The sequence below is a fragment of the Biomphalaria glabrata genome, chromosome 10 (assembly GCF_947242115.1).
Source record: "Biomphalaria glabrata chromosome 10, xgBioGlab47.1, whole genome shotgun sequence".
Lineage (NCBI taxonomy): Eukaryota > Metazoa > Mollusca > Gastropoda > Planorbidae > Biomphalaria > Biomphalaria glabrata.
This window is the reverse complement of record NC_074720.1, coordinates 42,926,216-42,946,144: the sequence shown is the minus strand read 5'-3', so window position 1 is coordinate 42,946,144 and position 19,929 is coordinate 42,926,216. Positions and strand designations below refer to the sequence as shown.

The 19,929-nt window shown below is 38.8% G+C and overlaps 2 protein-coding genes across 2 annotated transcripts in view; both read left to right on the top strand.

Annotated features, from left to right (window-relative positions):
* LOC106056806 (uncharacterized) overlaps nt 1-9,297 on the top strand; it is a 25,599-nt gene extending 16,302 nt beyond the window's left edge. Inside the window, exons 5-9 of the mRNA XM_056045180.1 lie at nt 513-705; nt 1,195-1,305; nt 5,571-5,742; nt 7,011-7,129; nt 9,100-9,297. Of these exons, the coding sequence (XP_055901155.1) occupies nt 513-705; nt 1,195-1,305; nt 5,571-5,742; nt 7,011-7,129; nt 9,100-9,266 (762 nt within the window). The 3' untranslated portion in view covers nt 9,267-9,297. The remainder of the gene's footprint in view (nt 1-512; nt 706-1,194; nt 1,306-5,570; nt 5,743-7,010; nt 7,130-9,099) is intronic.
* A 159-nt stretch (nt 9,298-9,456) lies between these two features.
* LOC129928837 (uncharacterized) lies at nt 9,457-18,281 on the top strand. The gene is made up of 4 exons (XM_056045196.1): nt 9,457-9,477; nt 11,910-12,008; nt 16,254-16,353; nt 17,311-18,281. Exons 2-4 carry the CDS (start codon nt 11,929-11,931, stop codon nt 17,530-17,532), a joined length of 402 nt encoding a protein of 133 aa, XP_055901171.1. The 5' UTR covers nt 9,457-9,477; nt 11,910-11,928; the 3' UTR covers nt 17,533-18,281.
* Nucleotides 18,282-19,929: the final 1,648 nt, after the last annotated feature.

Here is a 19,929-nt window from a genome sequence, read left to right as displayed (position 1 = left end):
GTATTTTTTTTTAATTTTGCATTTTTTTATATATGTGTCTACACAGACTCCGTCTTATAATAACAACGGAAAGATGTTACAATATAAAATACAATATCACGCATACAATGTGTGTGTATGTTTACTATATAAGAAAAAAAAAGTTCCCCTTTCAGACCTTGTGGTCTATAGGGCAGATGATGTAAAGGTCATCTGTTTCTGTGGCCTACGGTTAACGAGGGTGTCATGTGGCCAGCACAACGACCAACCGCCTTTACTTTTCCCTAACTAATGTCAGGTACCCATTAGAGCTGGGTGGACTCAGAGGCGCCCGAAGATCCCGAAATTAAAAATCCCAGTCTTCACCAGGATTCGAACCCCGGTCCCCGGTTCGGAAGCCAAGCGCTTCACCGCTCGGCCACCGCGCCTCCATGTTTACTACGTTAAGGCCCTTTTATGTCTCAACACAATGATGTGTATTCATACGTATTCATTGGTAAGACTATTTTTATCCCTGCTCAATGTATTTTCAGACTATATTTAACTACTCCGCTCCGTCCAATCCATATTATATCAGCAATCCAGTCGTAGTTCTGGTCATTCCACAAACGGTAAGACTGAACCAAAGCTCCGTGGCCCAAGCTGTGGAGGCAATCACTGGACGTCATCAAGGGAGGTTCGTCCTGTCGGAGTTCAGAGATCAATTCAGTCAAGAGCTTTCACAAAGTGAGTCATATACAATAGATATCAGTGTAATGTAAAATAAGACCCCACATTTTTGTTCTTATTAGATAAACAAGTTCACCTTTCAGAACTTGCGATTTATAGGGCAGATGATTTAAAGGCCATCTGTTTCTTTGTCCCACGGTTAACGACTAACCACCTTTACTTTTTCCCCAGCTAATTTCGGTTACCTATTAGAGCTGGGTGGATCCAGAGGCGCCCTAAAGATCCTAAAATGTAAAAATCCCAGGATTCCAACCTCGGACTTGCAGTTCGAAAGCCAAGTGCTTTACCACTCAGCCACAGCGACTCCCATTTTTTCTTATATACAGAATAATTTTTGTTTTGTTTTTGTTCTCTTTGTGACATAAATGACTTTGTATATTTGGTCTCCTCAGGACCTAGTCATATCAACAAAATAACACTGTATATTTGGTCTCCTCAGGACCTAGTCATATCAACATAATAACATTGTATATTTGGTCTCCTCAGGACCTAGTCATATCAACATAATAACACTTGAAGCTGATCCATTCTCTGTCCAGTACTATAAAGATAAGTTCGTGGTAGACAACTGTGCTCTGCTCATCTCACGACTGACTCGTAAGTTGGACAGTGCACTTGCAAATGTAGAATGGTTGGACTTGTTTACCTCTATTTGTACTTAGGTGTGCCAGGCGGTGTGTTTAAACTGTTATAGCAGTCCTGAACATAGACCTGTGGCATGTGTTATGGGCTAATCTAATCTTCTTCTTCTTCTTCATTGTTCTCATTGTTGTGTGGGAGTGTTCATATGACTAGACCAATACATGAGATGAACTGCGCAGTGGTTTCCAAATCAGGGAGCTCTCCATATAGTTTTCTTTCTATTGGGGTGGTTTTGGAGGATGTGGTCGGCATTTTCTGGTGTAATCTCATCTGACTTCGACTATGTATTATTTATTACTTAACATTAGCCACAGAACATTACAAAATAGAAATATACTTCATAACTAGTTTCACTTGTATACAATGGCACTTTGTTTATCACTGGGAAATCCGTCCAGTCTTCCTAAAACGTCGCTATTTTTAACTACTATTCAAAACACAGCCTACTTCTAACATAACGCCATGTTGGTCTCTTGTTCGTCTAAGTCTACTACGTCATTAGTCTGTCTAACTACGTCACTAAAACTATACACAATATATTTGTCTAACAAAACTAACCTACTCTCTAAACTAGTACATTACACGAGGCAACGAGCTATTGGTCTACTCTGACCACAGGTTGCTACGTCACAGTTCTGTGTACACGCCTACTCTTAAGGATTGGTCTCAATTGAAGCCAGTTTATAAGTCTATGTTCAATAATGAAAAGGGAGACAACTTTTTAAAATTATTGTGAAACTTCAGATGAAGACAATACTAACCCTTAAACTTAAAGTCAACAGATATCTGGGTGTCCTAGTAGACTTCCAGGGAAGACCTTAATGAAAAACTAGCTAATAGAGTCACACAGAAGTTAGTTTTACATGTCAACATGTTTAAATTACGAAAGAACATTTTACCTTTTTTTTTTGTACAACCATATCGTATACAATAACTTGATGACTAAGTCACGTGTCTTCCAAAATGTTGCGCCGCATGAATGGTCTTATAAAAAAGTCAAATACCACACAAAGAGTAAGCATCAAGTACACTTTTCTTCAACCAAGATGCCTCAGCAGATTCGGGACATGCAAAATATAAAAATACTTTTTTAAAAAGGCTTAAATAAGGGAAAAAAAACTGCATACTTAAAGCCATATTTCTCAATACTGAAATATTTATTTCCCTTTTTCCATATCAAAGTTTCTCAATTAATCACCACTAATTAAATTTTTAATTGGTTAATTTTTTTATTGATTTGTGTTTAGTCTTAGGGACAATGAATAATTGTGCAAAGTTTCAACTTGATCCCAGAATGGGAAGCGGGAGAACTAAGGTGTACAGAAATGTGTACAAGACAGACAAGAGTTAATTGTTATCTTAACATATGTCTTCAAAATTAAGAAGTCTTAGACTTCGTCTCTTGCGGTATTGCGAATCTTGCACACTGGCTGCTGAACTAAAGAGGAGGATACTAGCAATGGACTTGAGATGCCACAGAAAGATCTTAGGTATGACATACAAAGACCGCATCACAAACGAAGAGATTATAGACAGGATTAAGTGATTGGACCCCACGATGGCCTGCTAACTACTGTCAAAAAAAGGAAAACTAAAACTCTATGGCCATTGACCATATTACAAGGTTTTCAGGACTTGTCTACAGAGAACAGTACCATGAAAAAAAGAAGAAGAGGCAGACAGAAAAAGACATGGGAAGAAAACATATACGAATGCCCATTGAAAGAGGTTCTATCCAAGGCAAAAGAGAGAGACAAAGGGAGAAAGACGGTCAACAGATTTCTAGTGCCCCAATGGTCCAACAGATTTTTAGTGCCCCAATGGTCTAACAGATTTTTAGTGCCCCCAATGGTCCAACAGATTTTTAGTGCCCCAATGGTCCAACAGATTTTTAGTGCCCCAATGGTCCAACAGATTTTTATTGCCCCGATGGTCCAACAGATTTTTAGTGCCCCAATGATCCAACAGATTTTAAGTGCCCCAATGGTCCAACAGATTTTTATTGCCCCGATGGTCCAACAGATTTTTATTGCCCCGATGGTCAAACAGATTTTTATTGCCCCAATTGTCCAACAGATTTTTAGTGCTCCAATGGTCCAACAGATGTTTAGTGCCCCAATGGTCTAACAGATTTTTAGTGCCCCCAATGGTCCAACAGATTTTTATTGCCCCGATGGTCAAACAGATTTTTATTGCCCCAATTGTCCAACAGATTTTTATTCCCCGATGGTCCAACAGATTCTTAGTGCCCCAATGGTCCAACAGGTTCTTAGTGCCCCAATGGTCCAATAGATTTTTATTGTACCAATGGTCCAACAGATTCTTATTGCCCCAATGATCCAACAGATTTTTAGTGCCCCAATGGTCCAACAAACAAATTCTTATTGCCCCAATGATCCAACAGATTTTTAGTGCCCCAATGGTCCAACAGATTTTTATTGCCCCAATGGTCCAACAGATTTTTAGTGCCCCAATGGTCCAACAGATTTTTAGTGCCCCAATAGTCCAACAGATTTTTATTCCCCGATGGTCCAACAGATTTTTAGTGCCCCAATGGTCCAACAGATTTTTAGTGCCCCAATGGTCCAACAGATTTTTAGTGCCCCAATGGTCCAACAGATTTTTAGTGCCCCAATGGTCCAACAGATTTTTAGTGCCCCAATAGTCCAACAGATTTTTATTCCCCGATGGTCCAACAGATTTTTAGTGCCCCAATAGTCCAACAGATTTTTATTCCCCGATGGTCCAACAGATTTTTAGTGCCCCAATGGTCCAACAGATTTTTATTGCCCCAATGGTCCAACAGATTCTTAGTACCCCAATGATCCAACAGATTTTTAGTGCCCCAATGGTCGTACAGATTTTTAGTGCCCCAATGGTCCAACAGATTCTTATTGCCCCAATGATCCAACAGATTTTTAGTGCCCCAATGGTCCAACAGATTTTTAGTGCCCCAATGGTCCAACAGATTTTTAGTGTCCCAATGGTCCAACAGATTTTTAGTGCACCAATGGTCCAACAGATTTTTAGTGCCCCAATGGTCCAACAGATTTTTAGTGCCCCAATGGTCCAACAGATTTTTAGTGTCCCAATGGTCCAACAGATTTTTAGTGCACCAATGGTCCAACAGATTCTTATTGCCCCAATGATCCAACAGATTTTTAGTGCCCCAATGGTCCAACAGATTTTTAGTGCCCCAATGGTCCAACAGATTTTTAGTGCCCCAATGGTCCAACAGATTTTTAGTGTCCCAATGGTCCAACAGATTTTTAGTGCCCCAATGATCCAACAGATTTTTAGTGCCCCAATGGTCCAACAGATTTTTAGTGCCCCAATGGTCCAACAGATTTTTAGTGCCCCAATGGTCCAACAGATTAAGGGATAGAAGGTGAAAGGGACTATTTAAATTTCAATGTATATCTACGCCAATCTACGGTCTGCAGGCTTTTTCTGTTTGCAACTCACTCCCCATTGATCTCATCCAGACAACATGCTACACCACTTCCAAGAAGAACATTAAGACATAACCTGTTTAAAACTTTTTTAGATTAGTTTGTCATTTTAACTCTCGTGTTTTCAATTTAAGTGTCACTCCTACCTTATTATATAAGGCAGGGGCGACAAATCTCACCAAACTAAAACACTGCTCCTTCTTTCTATATGAAAATATTGTTGCAACAAATTTCAACCAAAAATAATAATAATAAGCCTATTTTGACCGACATAACTGTAGATTTTAATTACCCTGATCAGCTGTTCATTGATTTAAAAAAAAACGCTACTATTATTGACATCCCCGCACCACTGTCTCATAAAAAACTGAAATGGAAAAACAAAGAAAATATGGTAACCTAGGCTCGGAGATAAGGCGTTTATGGAAGTTATCTGAAACAACAACATGCCCCATTGTTATATCAACCGAGGGGTTAATAACAACTGACCTCACAGATACCTTCAAGGCCCTTAACATCCCTAAGAATATTCTCGTTGCCTGTCAGAGGGCGATAATGATACAGACCTGCCACATATTCGGAAAATTATACGGTGGAAACTGATAAAGGGACTACAATGAATTTTGTTTCTCTTTAACGAAACACGACCCTGGCAGTGCCCTAGAATGAATACTCGTTCGTTCTTAAAATAATAATAATAATATTTTTAATTAAAACGACGAACAATCCAGTCATGTTTTTTTCTAACTTAAAATTTTTATTGACCAGCGTTACATCAAGTGGCAAAGTTGTCGAACTTGTCCATGAGCTGGGGAGATAACTCGACTGAGTCAACAGACTTCAATAACACCTACCTGACATCACTGGCCCTCAACTTAGCGGTGACCTACAACACTGGCGACTTCCGGGTGGAGTATTGTTGTACTAACTACTCAATCACGTAGGTAGCACTCCCTTGTCTGGTCAAAGTGACCAATGACTGGCCAAACCAGCCAGCGAGTTTTTGTCTAGTTTATGTTTTTTTCACCCTTTTTATGACACATCACATTTAATAGCAAACTTCTTTATTATGGGCTTATAGTATAGACTAAGACTCGATAACAATATACAAAAGTTGGCCTATTACAACAAGATTCAGTTAGAAATAAAATAAAGCAGAAATATATTGAAAGATAATATAAGATATGTTTACTAGTCTAAGTCTCTACTACGGAAATAGCGATTTATGAATTTCAGTTATTTGTCGATATAGATAAACTCATTCTGCTGGCAGGTTTTTAATACATTTCGAAGTTTCCCTTTTTAAGTAAATTTCTTTTGGCGCCACCAAATTCACTTTGCTTAGGGCCTTCAATTATCCAAGGCCGGGCCTGTTCTTGAAAGCAAGTCATCGTTATACTTAGTTTGATCTGTATTCTTTTCTTAGGAATTACAGACGTTACTTCTGAAGGGAAGATTATTACGTCCTACGTATTTGTTAGCGGGTTGCCTCTCGGTGGTGGATGCCAGTGGGGAGGTGAGCGGGGCGACTGACCCAGGCCTGTGCCTCAGAGAGGCCCCTCGATAAAGAGAAACTTTTGTCGCCGTCAGCCCATCTTACAAATATTCGTGGCCCTGATTTGACACTCGCCCGTGACCAAGGCCGCCTCTGTGGCTGTCGAGGTCGGAACAGTACTGGCCTCGTTTGGTTCCTTATATACAGATTGGTCACGCTTCGTTTACTCTGCCCTCGTCTGCTAAAAGGAGGCGGAAACAGTTTTATATTTCTTTTTGACTGTCCTAGATTTGATGACTTCTGAATTCGACATGGCTGGATAGCCACGGGCCCTTTTATTACGTGGAGACGAGCACATTTTTAAAAATGAGGATTTGATCCTCTGCACCCTTAACTCAAATTTGATAATAATCATAATCTTTCTCGAAAACTAACTTTATAAAAAAAAAACTATTACACCGTAATAAATCTTATCTTATCTTATCTTATATGATACAGACGTTACTTCAAAAAAGAAGATGATTACGTCCTACGCGTCATGCATTTAGTCATGCATATTAACCAATGACTTAAATTCTTAAATTTGAACTTAGTCAAAGTAATTAAGACCTGTTATAAATACAAAACAAAAATACATTAAATAACACCCTAATAAACAAATAGTTCCATGCCTCTTTATTGCTAATCTCATTTAATTCATGGCCTATTGATAGGTCAGGAATGTTTACTGCAAATCCGTTTGATGAAAGTCCAGTAAGGTCAGCAGTTGTCAGACTTCGGCCAAGAGTGACGCTGTCCCCAATGAATATGAAAGATGCTAACAGATACAGAAGTAAGTTAAACTCTTGTGTTCGAATGTTGGATGTCTTGTGGTCGAATCCGAAGCTTGGAATAGATAGCAGACCTTTTAGGTACATTTTCAGCTTCTGTGTGTTCAAAGATGAGCAATATTTCAGCTTCTATGTGTTCAAAGATGAGCAATATTTCAGCTTCTATGTGTTCAAAGATGAGCAATATTTCAGCTTCTATGTGTTCAAAGATGAGCAATATTTCAGCTTCTATGTGTTCAAAGATGAGCAATATTTCAGCTTCTATGTGTTCAAAGATGAGCAATATTTCAGCTTCTATGTGTTCAAAGATGAGCAATATTTCAGCTTCTATGTGTTCAAAGATGAGCAATATTTCAGCTTCTATGTGTTCAAAGATGAGCAATATTTCAGCTTCTATGTGTTCAAAGATGAGCAATATTTCAGCTTCTATGTGTTCAAAGATGAGCAATATTTCAGCTTCTATGTGTTCAAAGATGAGCAATATTTCAGCTTCTATGTGTTCAAAGATGAGCAATATTTCAGCTTCTATGTGTTCAAAGATGAGCAATATTTCAGCTTCTATGTGTTCAAAGATGAGCAATATTTCAGCTTCTATGTGTTCAAAGATGAGCAATATTTCAGCTTCTATGTGTTCAAAGATGAGCAATATTTCAGCTTCTATGTGTTCAAAGATGAGCAATATTTCAGCTTCTATGTGTTCAAAGATGAGCAATATTTCAGCTTCTATGTGTTCAAAGATGAGCAATATTTCAGCTTCTATGTGTTCAAAGATGAGCAATATTTCAGCTTCTGTGTGTTCAAAGATGAGCAATATTTCAGCTTCTGTGTGTTCAAAGATGAGCAATATTTCAGCTTCTGTGTGTTCAAAGATGAGCAATATTTCAGCTTCTGTGTGTTCAAAGATGAGCAATATTTCAGCTTCTGTGTGTTCAAAGATGAGCAATATTTCAGCTTCTGTGTGTTCAAAGATGATCAATATTTCAGCTTCTGTGTGTTCAAAGATGAGCAATATTTCAGCTTCTGTGTGTTCAAAGATGATCAATATTTCAGCTTCTGTGTGTTCAAAGATGAGCAATATTTCAGCTTCTATGTGTTCAAAGATGATCAATATTTCAGCTTCTATGTGTTCAAAGATGAGCAATATTTTAGCTTCTGTGTGTTCAAAGAACAGTTGTAACCCACACAGAAGATACAGGAACAACCAACTGTTTGAAATTCTCAAATATTTGTATCATCAACAGCTTTCTTCAGTAAAGTTTTCCCTTTCAAACTTTGCGACCTATGAGCAGGGGCGTAGCTAGGCGTTTTCCATCGTTTGGGGGCCCGGGAGGGGGGGGCTTGACCTCTTTGGGGTCCCCTTAATTTTTAGTAATATTTAATTTTAAATGTAAAAAACACTCATTTGGGTCCCCCCTCAAGTGGGGTCCCGGGGGATTTTCAAAATTCCCCCCCGCCTCCCCCCACCCTAGCTACGCCACTGTCTTTGAGGTAGATGATGTTAAGTTATTTGTTTCTTTAGCTAACGGTTTAAGTGCAGGGTGTCATGTGTCCAGCACAGCAACCAACCGCCTTTACTTTCCCCAACCAAAGTCAGGTACCCATTAGAGTTGAATGGACTCAGGGGCACCCTAAAAACACCAGTCTTTACCGAGATTTGAACCCAGGATCTTAGGTTCGGAACCCAAGCGCTTAACCACTCAGCCACCGCCGCTCCTTCTTCTTCAGTAAAACTTAGAAGCTAAATGGCAGATCATCCTTTTGCGAAGCAAGGTGATGAGAAGTTAGAGCACTTCTGGTAACTTTCATCTCTAAGTCACAACCGTAACTTCTTTCACGTCTTTGTAAAAAAAAATTGAAATTGATCACTTCATGCAATCTTAGATTTTTAAAATATAATCTAGAAAATTCGAATGTATGACCTCTTCCGTATTTTTTGCTCTGCTTAACCGCCATGTTTGTTTGTTTCAAATAGGTCGAGTGTACACACTGTTCATGGTAGATGTTGCCCCAGCTGTGGAAGCTGGTCAGTCGAACGCGCGATACTTCACCCACTGGCTAGTTACGAACATCAGAAATGGAGATGTCAGTAGTGGCGATGAGCTGTCGGAGTATTTTGGACCTAATCCAATAATACCGTAAGTATTTCAGCATTTTGGACCTAATCCAATAATACCGTAAGTATAGTAATTCAGTATTTTGGACCTAATCAAATAATACCGTAAGTATAGTAATTCAGTATTTTGGACCTATTCAAATAATACCGTAAGTATAGTAATTCAGTATTTTGGACCTATTCAAATAATACCGTAAGTATAGTAATTCAGTATTTTGGACCTAATCCAATAATACCGTAAGTATAGTAATTCAGTATTTTGGACCTATTCAAATAATACCGTAAGTATAGTAATTCAGTATTTTGGATCTATTCAAATAATACCTTAAGTATTTCAGTTCTTTGGACCAAGCAATAAACGAATTGAGCTTTTGAAACCATAAACAAGATAAAAATATTTTATGACATGGCTTTTACCTTTTTACCTTTACCTATCACTTTGTCTGTTGGGCCGTTGGGGCACCAAGCAAGACTCGTCCGACCGTCTTTCTCCATTCCTCCCTCAGTCCTGTCTTTTGCCTTATTTAGAACCTCTTTCAATGACAGGCCTGTCCATTCCTTTATGTTGTCATCCCATCGCTTTCTCTGTCTTTCTCTGTCAGCCTCCTCTTCTTTTTCCTTGTACTGTTCCCTGAAGGAAGGTCTTTGCGAGCCCCGAAGACCTTGTAATATGGCCATAGATTTTGAGCTTGCGTTTTTTTCACTATAGTTAGCAGGTCATCATGGGGTCCGATCGCTGCAGAAACCCTGTCTCTAATCTCTTGGTTTGTGATGCGGTCTTTGAACGTGATACATAGGATCCTTCTTTAGCATCCCAATTCCATTCCTAGGATCCTCCTCTCTAGCTCTGCAGTCAGCGTCCAAGACTCACAACCATATAAAAATGTGGCCATGACCAGGGAGCGCATCAGTCAGATTTTGGTGCCGAGGGCTAAGCCTTTGTCTTGTCATATTATTTTTAAGTTTTGAAAGTGCTGCTGTAGACTGTGCTATTCGGGCCAATAGTTCGGGTTTCGTTCCCTCATCTGAGACAATAGCTCCGAGGTATTTGAAGCTGCTAACACTATTCAGCTTTTCAACTCCAATACTGATGCCTCTTTTAAAGCCCTGTTGGCTATTGGTCATATTTTGTTTTGTTTTTCGGCATTTATTTGAAATCTCAGGAGATACAGAAATACTAAATGTCCCGGCAGTATCCAACATAGACGACTATCCGATTCTTCGCTCGAAAGTAGCATCAGCAGTAAAAGCCCTGAAATAGGGAAAATCGACCGGAGTTGACAACATCCCTGGCGAACTTCTACAGGCGGGAGGAGAAACCATGATAAACGCACTCTATACGATTTGCAACAAGATCTGGCAATCCGGAGAATGGCCCAATCCCTGGACCCAATCACTCATCGTCACCCTTCCAAAGAAAGGCAACTTACAACTCTGTCAAAACTATCGCACCATCAGCCTCATAAGCCATGCCAGCATAGTACAGTTAAAAATCACATTAAACCTTCAAAACCGATAGCAGACAACATCATATCAGAAGAACAAGCGGGTTTTAGACAAGGTCGCAGCACAACAGAACAAATCCTAAGCCTCAGAATACTCTGTGAGAAATATCTCCAACACCAAGAGAATCTTTTCCATGTCTTTATTGATTTCAAGAAAGCTTTCGATCGAGTATGGCACGGAGCACTCTGGGCGACGATGGAAAAGTACAACATTAATAAAAACTTAAAAACGTAACTTAAGTTATCCGAAATTAAAGACATGGCTATATTTCCAACTAGTTATGACAAAAAGGAGTCTTATTCATCCAGATTTTCTTTGATTATCATAACATTTTCATTTCATGTGGGTCTTTATTTAAAAAAAATTTAAATTATAATTGTGAATATGTTTGAAGCCAAAATGTCATTTCAAAGTATCCAGAATCCAGAGAATTTTTACGACTCAAAAATACGAGATAGATAAACTTTTCTGATAGGATGAATCCAGATAAAAGTCACCTTTGACATCGCCTTCACATAGTGACACTTGAAACTGTTGTTATGTAGAAGTGAATGTTTTAGAAGCTACAGACATTTTGAGATCTCTGTAAACAATATTAACTTTATAGGCTATACGTATCTGCTCGAAAGGGAAGTAATCAATGGATTCCTCTAGGACTGCTCATTGTACGAAACTTCACTTACAGACTGGCACAAACCGCCTATATACAGGGGCTGCCCTGGGTAGTTGTGAAGGCCGTTGTCTAGGAGATCGATGGTGAGCAACTCCAAGCCCCAGTTCAGTCCAACACAAGCTCTCTATCTCCGATAGGAAACATTTTCCAACTCTAACAACTATCAACTAACTTTCACAATCTCCAGTCTCCGAGTCTGATCAACTCTCTCAAAGCCAAGGGCGACTACCTCAGTCTCCCGTCGCCAACTAACTTCAAATTTTCTACAACTGATATACGCCTACAAACATTCAAATGCTAGACATGGCCAAGCCGACACCCTACCAGTAATACAAACAAACATGGTTTGTAGTAGCCTACAAACAAGTAAAATATTAAAAAAACAAAGCTTACATTGAGTGAATCGCATCAATCATTTTGAATCAATCATGTAATTGATTTTAATTTTAATTAATTCCTCATTATGTGTGTGTAAATTCTTATGTTTCAGTAATGCTCCACGGACATACATGTTCCTCCTGTTTCATCAACCAGTCGAAAGGCTCAACAATTCAGTCATCGACCACTTTTGTCCGAACGGACGTTGGATGTAAGTTACAATTATTAATGGTTGATCTACGTTAATTCTTTGCACTATAAAATACCGTGACATCTACAAATTGCTTCAGTGCTATTTCAGCTTCTTTGCGCACTAAGATTATAGCAATTTCAGCTTCTATGTGCACAGTTAATACGGTGATCCCAAACGAAATAGAAAAAAATATATAAGCAATGAATAAAAAAAACAATATCTAAATACCTTGTTTTACATGTTTTCGGATGTTCCTTCAGAGTTGAAGATAATTACTTCCTAGTCCAAACCTCCCGCAGGACGACGGGGGATGGGAGCGGGCAGGGTTTGAACCCTGGACCATCGATAAATCTGAACGACAGTCCAGCGCGCAAACCGCACGACCAGGCAGCCAACCTAAATTAGGAGTTAAACTCATATAGCGCAATTTCCGTAGCTTTCGATTATTATTCCAAACATTTATAACGATATTCGCACAAATAGGTAAAGGCCCATTCCTCGTTTCATATACTAAGACAAATTTGTACAAATACTCCTTCTTCCCTAGTGCTATTAGAGCATGGAATGGGTTGCCTGAGCTAGCTAGGAAAAACCAGTGACTTGGCGGAATTAGGGTCATTGGTTAATGTGCATGACTAAATGCATGACGCGTAGGCACTGGCGGATCCAGAACTTTGGAGTGGGGGGGGGGGGCGATTTTTTTCCAAACCCTAACCCTAACGCCCAGTAAACCCTAACCCTATGCATATATATATTCGACAGATGAGAATAAAATAAGACTGTTTCTCAATCTTCGGCGAAAAAAACAGAAAAAAAGTCTTTCTCTTGCAAGCTTGGGGGTCAGGGAGAGCGCTGTAAGCTTCTTAAGTCCAAAAGCGTTTTCTTGCATTTTTCTCTGCAGAAACGCATTCTTCTGACATCTACAGCTCATTATTTATCAGTGGGGTTCGGGGCGAAGCCCTGACGCCAAAAGCGTTTGCTTGCATTTTTCACTGCTTAAACGCATTCTCCTGACATCTACAGCTCATAATTTATCAGTGGGGTTCGGGGCGAAGCCCTGTCGCCAAAAGCGTTTTCTTGCATTTTTCACGGCTGAAACGCATTCTCCTGACATCTGCAGCTCATTATTCATTCTATTATAAAAAGCCTTTTGAATAATGAGAAAAATATTCTAATATGAATTTATAGTCCCTTAATACATTGCAAATACAACTGATTTGTTCTTTGAAAAGATTAGATACCCCACATATTTAGATTAAGGTTTTGAAAATCGCCGCCGAAAAAAATAAAAATTCGATTAATAATATTCAATAAAATTCTAGTATACATTGTGAGTTATAGTCCTAAATTTATTTAACTAGAAAAATATGAGATAGAGTAAAGGTTGGAAAAAGTCGACTAGGAAAAGATTATCTGGCTTTTGAACTCATCTCAACCGTGACTGTTATATTGAAAAATTTCGTTTGAATTATAACTTTTCCAAAGCAAAGTCTTTCTTAAAATAGTTATGATAAATTCAGGTCAAATTACACAAACTCTGTCTGGAAAGGGCAAGGGCGGTAAAATGAAAACTATTAATTCTCGCTCCTTTTTATAATTTCTGCTATTGATTGCATTTTGCATTAAAGAATAGGGGTTGGGCGGGCGACTCGATATAAGAATTTACTTTATAGCATATATAAATTATATTAGTGACAGATTTTTGTAATTTTGTAATTTCTTACTATAATACAAAAAGAAAAAGTATTGATTTGTCCGATGGGGGGAAGGGGATTGCATGTATCGCACTTCCACCTGTTCATATTATATAGATATTCGACTAATTTTGTTCACATACTATGATTTCTCCATATAAGTTAGACCGCCCCCACACTCAAAGGGTTTAGATGGGAAGGGCGGTGGAGGTATTCGCTCTTCCCCTTCCAATCGGCCAACAGGTGAACGAAATTATATAAAGACCGGTTAAAATACCAATAACAAGTTTTAATCATATAGATATTTAATTGATTATGTTAGCAAGCTGTGATTTCTACAAATAAATTGGACCGCCCCCCCACTCGAGTTTATGGTGGTGGGGGGCGGATTGATGCCATCGCCCCCTCCACACCCTACCAAATCGGCCAAAATACTAGAAAGGGGGGGGGCGAAATAATCTAAAAATTGGTTGAAATATAAATAATTAGTATATATTATTAACATAAGTTATAAATTCGCATACAAATTGTGTGAATTCTATACTATAATTCGTCCGCCCCCCTCCTTCGGGGGGGGGGGGGGTCGGCCGAGTGGGGGGGGGGCGATCGCCCCTACCGCCCCCCCCCCTGGATCCGCCAGTGCGCGTAGGACGTAATCATCTTCTTTTTTGAAGTAACGTCTGTATTATATAAGATAAAATAAGATAAGATGTCTTAAACCAATTTGTATCTAAACATTCGTGGATAAATCATAGAAGAGTCTTGCTGTTAGGCAACTAGAGTTCTGCTATGTTTGAGATTTGATCCATGCTTCGCAATTTTTTTCTTTGAGTCCTGTGCGAGGCCCCAACCAATACGAGGCCAAAGGCGGCTGCCTAGTTTGCGTATTCCTAAGGCTGGCCCTGTTCAGATGTTCCTTAAGTTGAAGATAATCTACTTTCTAGTTCACAGGGATGGCAGCGGGCAGGGTGTGAACCTGGCAGATGACAGAACGACACTCCTGCGAGTAAACTGCAAGACCAGGCCGACGTTCTTTGATTGGGTTCACTATTCTCATGATACATTACGATTTTACCTTAACCTTTACCTATCCCTTAGTCTGTTGTGGCACCATGCAAGATTCGTCGACCGTCTTTCTCCATTCCTCTCTGTATTTTGCATTAGTTAGAACCTCTTTTAATGGCAGACCCGTCCATTCTTTTAGGTTGCCCTCCCATCGCTTTCTCTGTCTGCCTCTTCTTCTTTTTCCTGGTACTGTTCCCTGAAGGAAGGTCTCTGTGAGCCGAGAAGATCTTGTAATATGGCCATAGATTTTTATCTTGCATTTTTTTACGATAGTCATCATGGGGTCCGATCGCTGCAATAACTCTGTTACTAATCTCTTGGTTTGTGATGCGGTCTTTGAATGTGATACCTAGGATCCTTCATTAGCATCTCAATTTCCATTGCTAGGATCCTCCTCCCTAGCTCTGCAATCAGCGTCCAAGACTCGAAAGCATATACAAATGTGGCCATGATCAAGGAGCGCATCAGTCAGATCTTTGTGTTTCCATATTATTTTCAGTTTTGAAAGGGCTGCTGTGAACTGTGCAATTCGGGCCAGTAGTTCAGGTTTTGTTCCCTCATCTGAGACACTAGCTCCGAGATATTTGAAGTTGCCAACACTAGCTTTTCGTCTCCAAAGCCCTGCTGTCTATTGGTCATAATTTGTTGTTGTTTTGAGGCATTTATTTGAATACCATATGCTGCGGAAGTCTTGTCAATGCGCATCACCAAGTCAGCTAGTTCTTCTTCTGTCCCTGTTAGGCCGTCAATGTCATCTGCGAAGCGCAAGTTAGTAATTCTTCTTCCTCCAATGCTAACAGTACATTCTTAGCCCTCGAGAGCATCTTCCATTATCCTTTCAAGGAAGAAATTGAAAAAAAGTGTTGGTGAAAGTTGGCAGCCTTGTCTTACTCCAACCGTGGTTTTAAACCAGTCTCCAATATTATTGTTGAAGTACACCACACTGTTGGCATCCTTGTAGAGCAGCGGTTCTCAACCTTTTAAGCTCGGCGACCCCTTTTTACAATCCCTAACTCTGCCGCGACCCCCCCCCCCCCCACACACACACTCAGCAATAGAAGAACAGACAAAATACAATCCATTTTTTCGATGGTCTTTGGCGACCCCAGGCAAATCGTCAATCGACCCCCAAGGGGGTTGCGACCCACAGGTTGAGAACCCCTGTTGTAGAGGATCTGGATAACTTTGGATTACGATAGGAGCACTCAATGAACTCCAAATCATTATTTCTTCCGATCTGGTGTGCTGGTTTTTTTTGTTTTTTTTACGGGCGTCCTTTTGTCTTACTAATTAAGGAGGTAAAAGGGGGACGGTGCTTTGGTTATTAAACTTAAATCTGTGTTAATCTGTAAATGTATAATCCCTTAAACATTCTACATGTACTTGTAGATGTGAATGGAGTTTCTGTAGAGTGTAGCCTCCCTTTGTATTTCATCACTATGTGTTAAATTAATAACACAATAATAACGGCACCACTTTACTAAGCTCATTATCCTTGATGCAGATGCCAAATTCAACTGACGCCAGTGTTACAGGCCTGGAATCTGACTGAACTAGTTGGGGTCACTTGGTTCCGTGCAGTGAATGATGGATTCGCCAAGATGGTAAATGTTTCGAAATTGTATACTTTCTATTATCTGAAGTTGTTTCTATAAAAATTGAGCGCCTTTACATCATCTGCCCTATAGATCGCAAGGTCTGAAAGGGAAACCTTACCTTTTTTTTTCACTATTAGTAAAGTTTCTCTTTCGGGCCTTGCTATCCATGGGTCAGATGATGTTTAGGTCATCTGTTTCTATGGCCATCGGTTAATGAGCAGGCTGGGTGGACTCAGTTCATCGAGATTCGAACCCAAGACCACAGGTTTCGAAGCCAAGTACTTAACCACTCAGTCACTGCATTCCCTAGTTACACTATAGTGGTTTCTTCAAAAGAGGAGATTATTACGCCCTTGCCATATCCATGTGTCAATCTAGTCTCACATGTTAGAGACTTAAACTTAATTTTCCTGGCTGATTCAGGCAACCCCTTCTATGCTTTAATGGCACTAGGTAGAGGGAGCACTTATACGAATTTTTCCTAAGTTCCCTTCTCATACCTAGCTATGGGACAGATGATGTCAATGTCATTTGTCTTTTGTGACCCACAGTAAACAAGGGTGTCATGTGGCCAGCACAACAACAACCAACCGCCTATACTTTTTCAAAAATAATGTCAGGTACCTATTAGAGCTGGGCGGACTCAAAGGCGCCCTAAAGATTTCAAAATAAAAAATTCCCTTCTTCACCAGGATTTGTACCCAGGACCCCTTGGTTTAGAAGCCAAGTGCTTTATCACTCAGCCAACAGGCATCTGGCTTTGTCCTAGCAGTCCAAGCCTATTAGTTGTTTTTTTCTAATTGTGTATTGTGTGTTATGCTTCAATGTTGTATATCATTGCTACTTTAATTTGTATCTTCCATCTTGAAGTATTCATTTAAGTTTAAATTTGAGTTTTTCTAGGTTTTATTTTCCTCTAAGTTTAAACTTAAGTTAATTGTCCTCTAATGGAAATGTTTGCAGAGAACCTACACTGTACTAAAAATGATGTCGATGGAGGAAGTCTGTGCCAATGTCACTGGGTACCCGGGGTCATGTCGTACGAGCAGACCCACCGACCAGACCAGCACCATCAACAACAACAACAGCGCTAGTGCTAACATCAACAACAACGCCTGCACCATTCACACAGCACTCCAGATGATGACAGCAACACTTGCGATGGTCCTGTTGTTAGCTTTGTAGATGTTTGACATTGTTCCTAATGGTGCTGGTAGATCTTTATGTTCATATTGAATCTCAATAGTAATTTCAGTAACACGTCACCTTCACTATGCCTTAGTCTGTTGGGGCATCATGCAAGATCTGTTAACTGTCTTTCTCCATTCCTCTCTATCTTTTGCCTTGGATAGAATCTCTTTCAATGGCAGGCTTGCCCATTCATATAGGTTGTTTTCCTATCGCTTTCTCTATAATCTACTTCTTCCTTAGGACCTTGTAATATGGTCATAACACTAGACCAGGGGTTCTCAATCTGTGGGTCGCAACCCCCTTAAGGGTCGATTGACGATTTGCCAGGGGTCGCCTAAGACCATCGAACATATGGATTGTTTTTGTCTATTCTTCTATTGCTGTGTGGATGGGGGTCGCCAAAGAGTGAGATTGTAAAAAGGGGGTCGTTGAGTTTAAAAGGTTGAGAACCGCTGCACTAGACTGTTTAGAGCCAGGGGTACATTATTATAATTCAGCTTTGGGCAGGAAACACAAGAAGTGAATGGTAATAATGCAGTCCATTATTTTAACCAGAGGAATAATTAAAATTAAAATTGAGTCAAATCTAATTAGTTTCTTTACATTGTACATTATTTTTGTAATGTAATCACTTTTCCTAGAGCCTACATTTTGTTTGTTAACAGCGCTTTATAAATAAATAATTATTAATTTTAATTTTCAATTATTTTTTTTTTATTTATAAACATTTACACCCATTTTATTTCAATATAATTTTTTTTACTTCTTTACCCTCTGGGCACCACTCTGCAGAGACTGCCAATTAAATGTTCACCTTCACATTGCCTTTAGTTCCTTGGACCACCGGTGCGTCACATAAGATCTTTTGATAATTCTCCCTGTCTTTGTCTCCTTCATTTCATGATAGCGTCTTCCCATCATTTCTTCTGTCTTCCCATCTCTCCTTTCTGTTTCCTGTAGAAGCTCTTTACCCACCATGTAGATCTGGGAATATGAAATAACTTTTTAATTTAATTTTTTTTTTTACAATACCTCATGGAGAGTTGAGGAACTTGGACACTGATTCAAAAAATTGCTCTAACAATTTTTCTAGTAATTTAACAGTTGATGTCTATTGCTGAGAAAAAAATTACTAGCTCATTGGCCACATGAGGAAAACTCTAGTTTGACTGTTATCATTTTTCAAGTAGAAAAAAATGAAATAATTTTTTTTTTAATTTGACTATAACAGAGATCTAGATCCAACATCCGTTTTGAAAGGAATAGCGCGTTCTTGAAAGGACTATCACTTTTGTGAATTTTCAAAAGTCAAGCTTTATTGATTCAAGAGTATAATAAATTAATGTCCAGGACAATGTTGTGCATCCTCTTCTAGATCTAGATCTTAATGCTTATAAATTGGAATATATATAAAGTGTACTAGATCTATACATTGGCCTCTGTTTGGTCTATTTCATTGTTTTTTAAATCTAACATTCATGAAATTTCAAGAGAAAAACAAGTACTGTATAAGTTGCATAAAAGAAGTGTTGTCTATTTAAAAAAAAATTGTTCAAATTTGTTTTTCTTGTTACAAAAGAGACATCTTTCAACAGCACTCAGAAATAATGATGAAATTGTGTGCACACCTTTTCCCTTGGTAATGCTTTCATTTCACAAGATTACATTCGGGACTAAAGCTATTGTATGTGTATACTAGATTACATTAGGGACTAAAGCTATTGTAATATGTATACTAGATTACATTAGGGACTAAAGCTATTGGAATATGTACACTAGATTACATTAGGAACTAAAGCTGTTGTAATATGTATACTATACTATTTTACATTTAATGTTGTCCGCAGACTCTTTTTGTTGTCACTGTTCTTAATTTGAATTCAATGTTTTCTATCTCAGGATTTCATTATGTACATTTGACAATGGTGCTGTTTCTTTTGTCAAGTTATTTCTTTTTACTTGTAGATATTATTTATAACTGTAGAAAGTTTTATGCAAATTTAACAGAGTTAAACAAAAAACAATTTTTAAAAAGTCAAGAAAAAGAAATGTAAATTATTATGACTGCATTGCCCTCAATTTCACTACAGTAAGTGCAATTAAAAAAAAGATGTATACACCTCAACTCAAACTTTAAAAGAGATGGCTAATGGTGTGCAGTGTGCAGCTGCCTGTTTGGAAAAACAATGTCTATAGCATCCTTGTTCATTTATTGGCTCTGTTATTGAAGATGTTTACATTAGTGTAACTAATAGAAGCTTATTTTGGATTATATATATATCTTTATATGTACTTATTTTTTTAAGCATTTGATGTGTTCTAGTTGAAGACATAAGAATGTAAATCTCACAGATGTAGTAATGGCTGTACTGTTTAAGAATGAAGACCTAC

Coding starts and splice junctions, on each gene's coding strand:
- LOC129928837 (XM_056045196.1), top strand. CDS start 11,929: ATGTTCCTCCTGTTTCATCAACCAGTCGAAAGGCTCAACAATTCAGTC. Junction 12,009..16,253: donor TGTCCGAACGGACGTTGGAT/GTAAGTTACAAT, acceptor TCCTTGATGCAG/ATGCCAAATTCAACTGACGC. Junction 16,354..17,310: donor ATGATGGATTCGCCAAGATG/GTAAATGTTTCG, acceptor AAATGTTTGCAG/AGAACCTACACTGTACTAAA.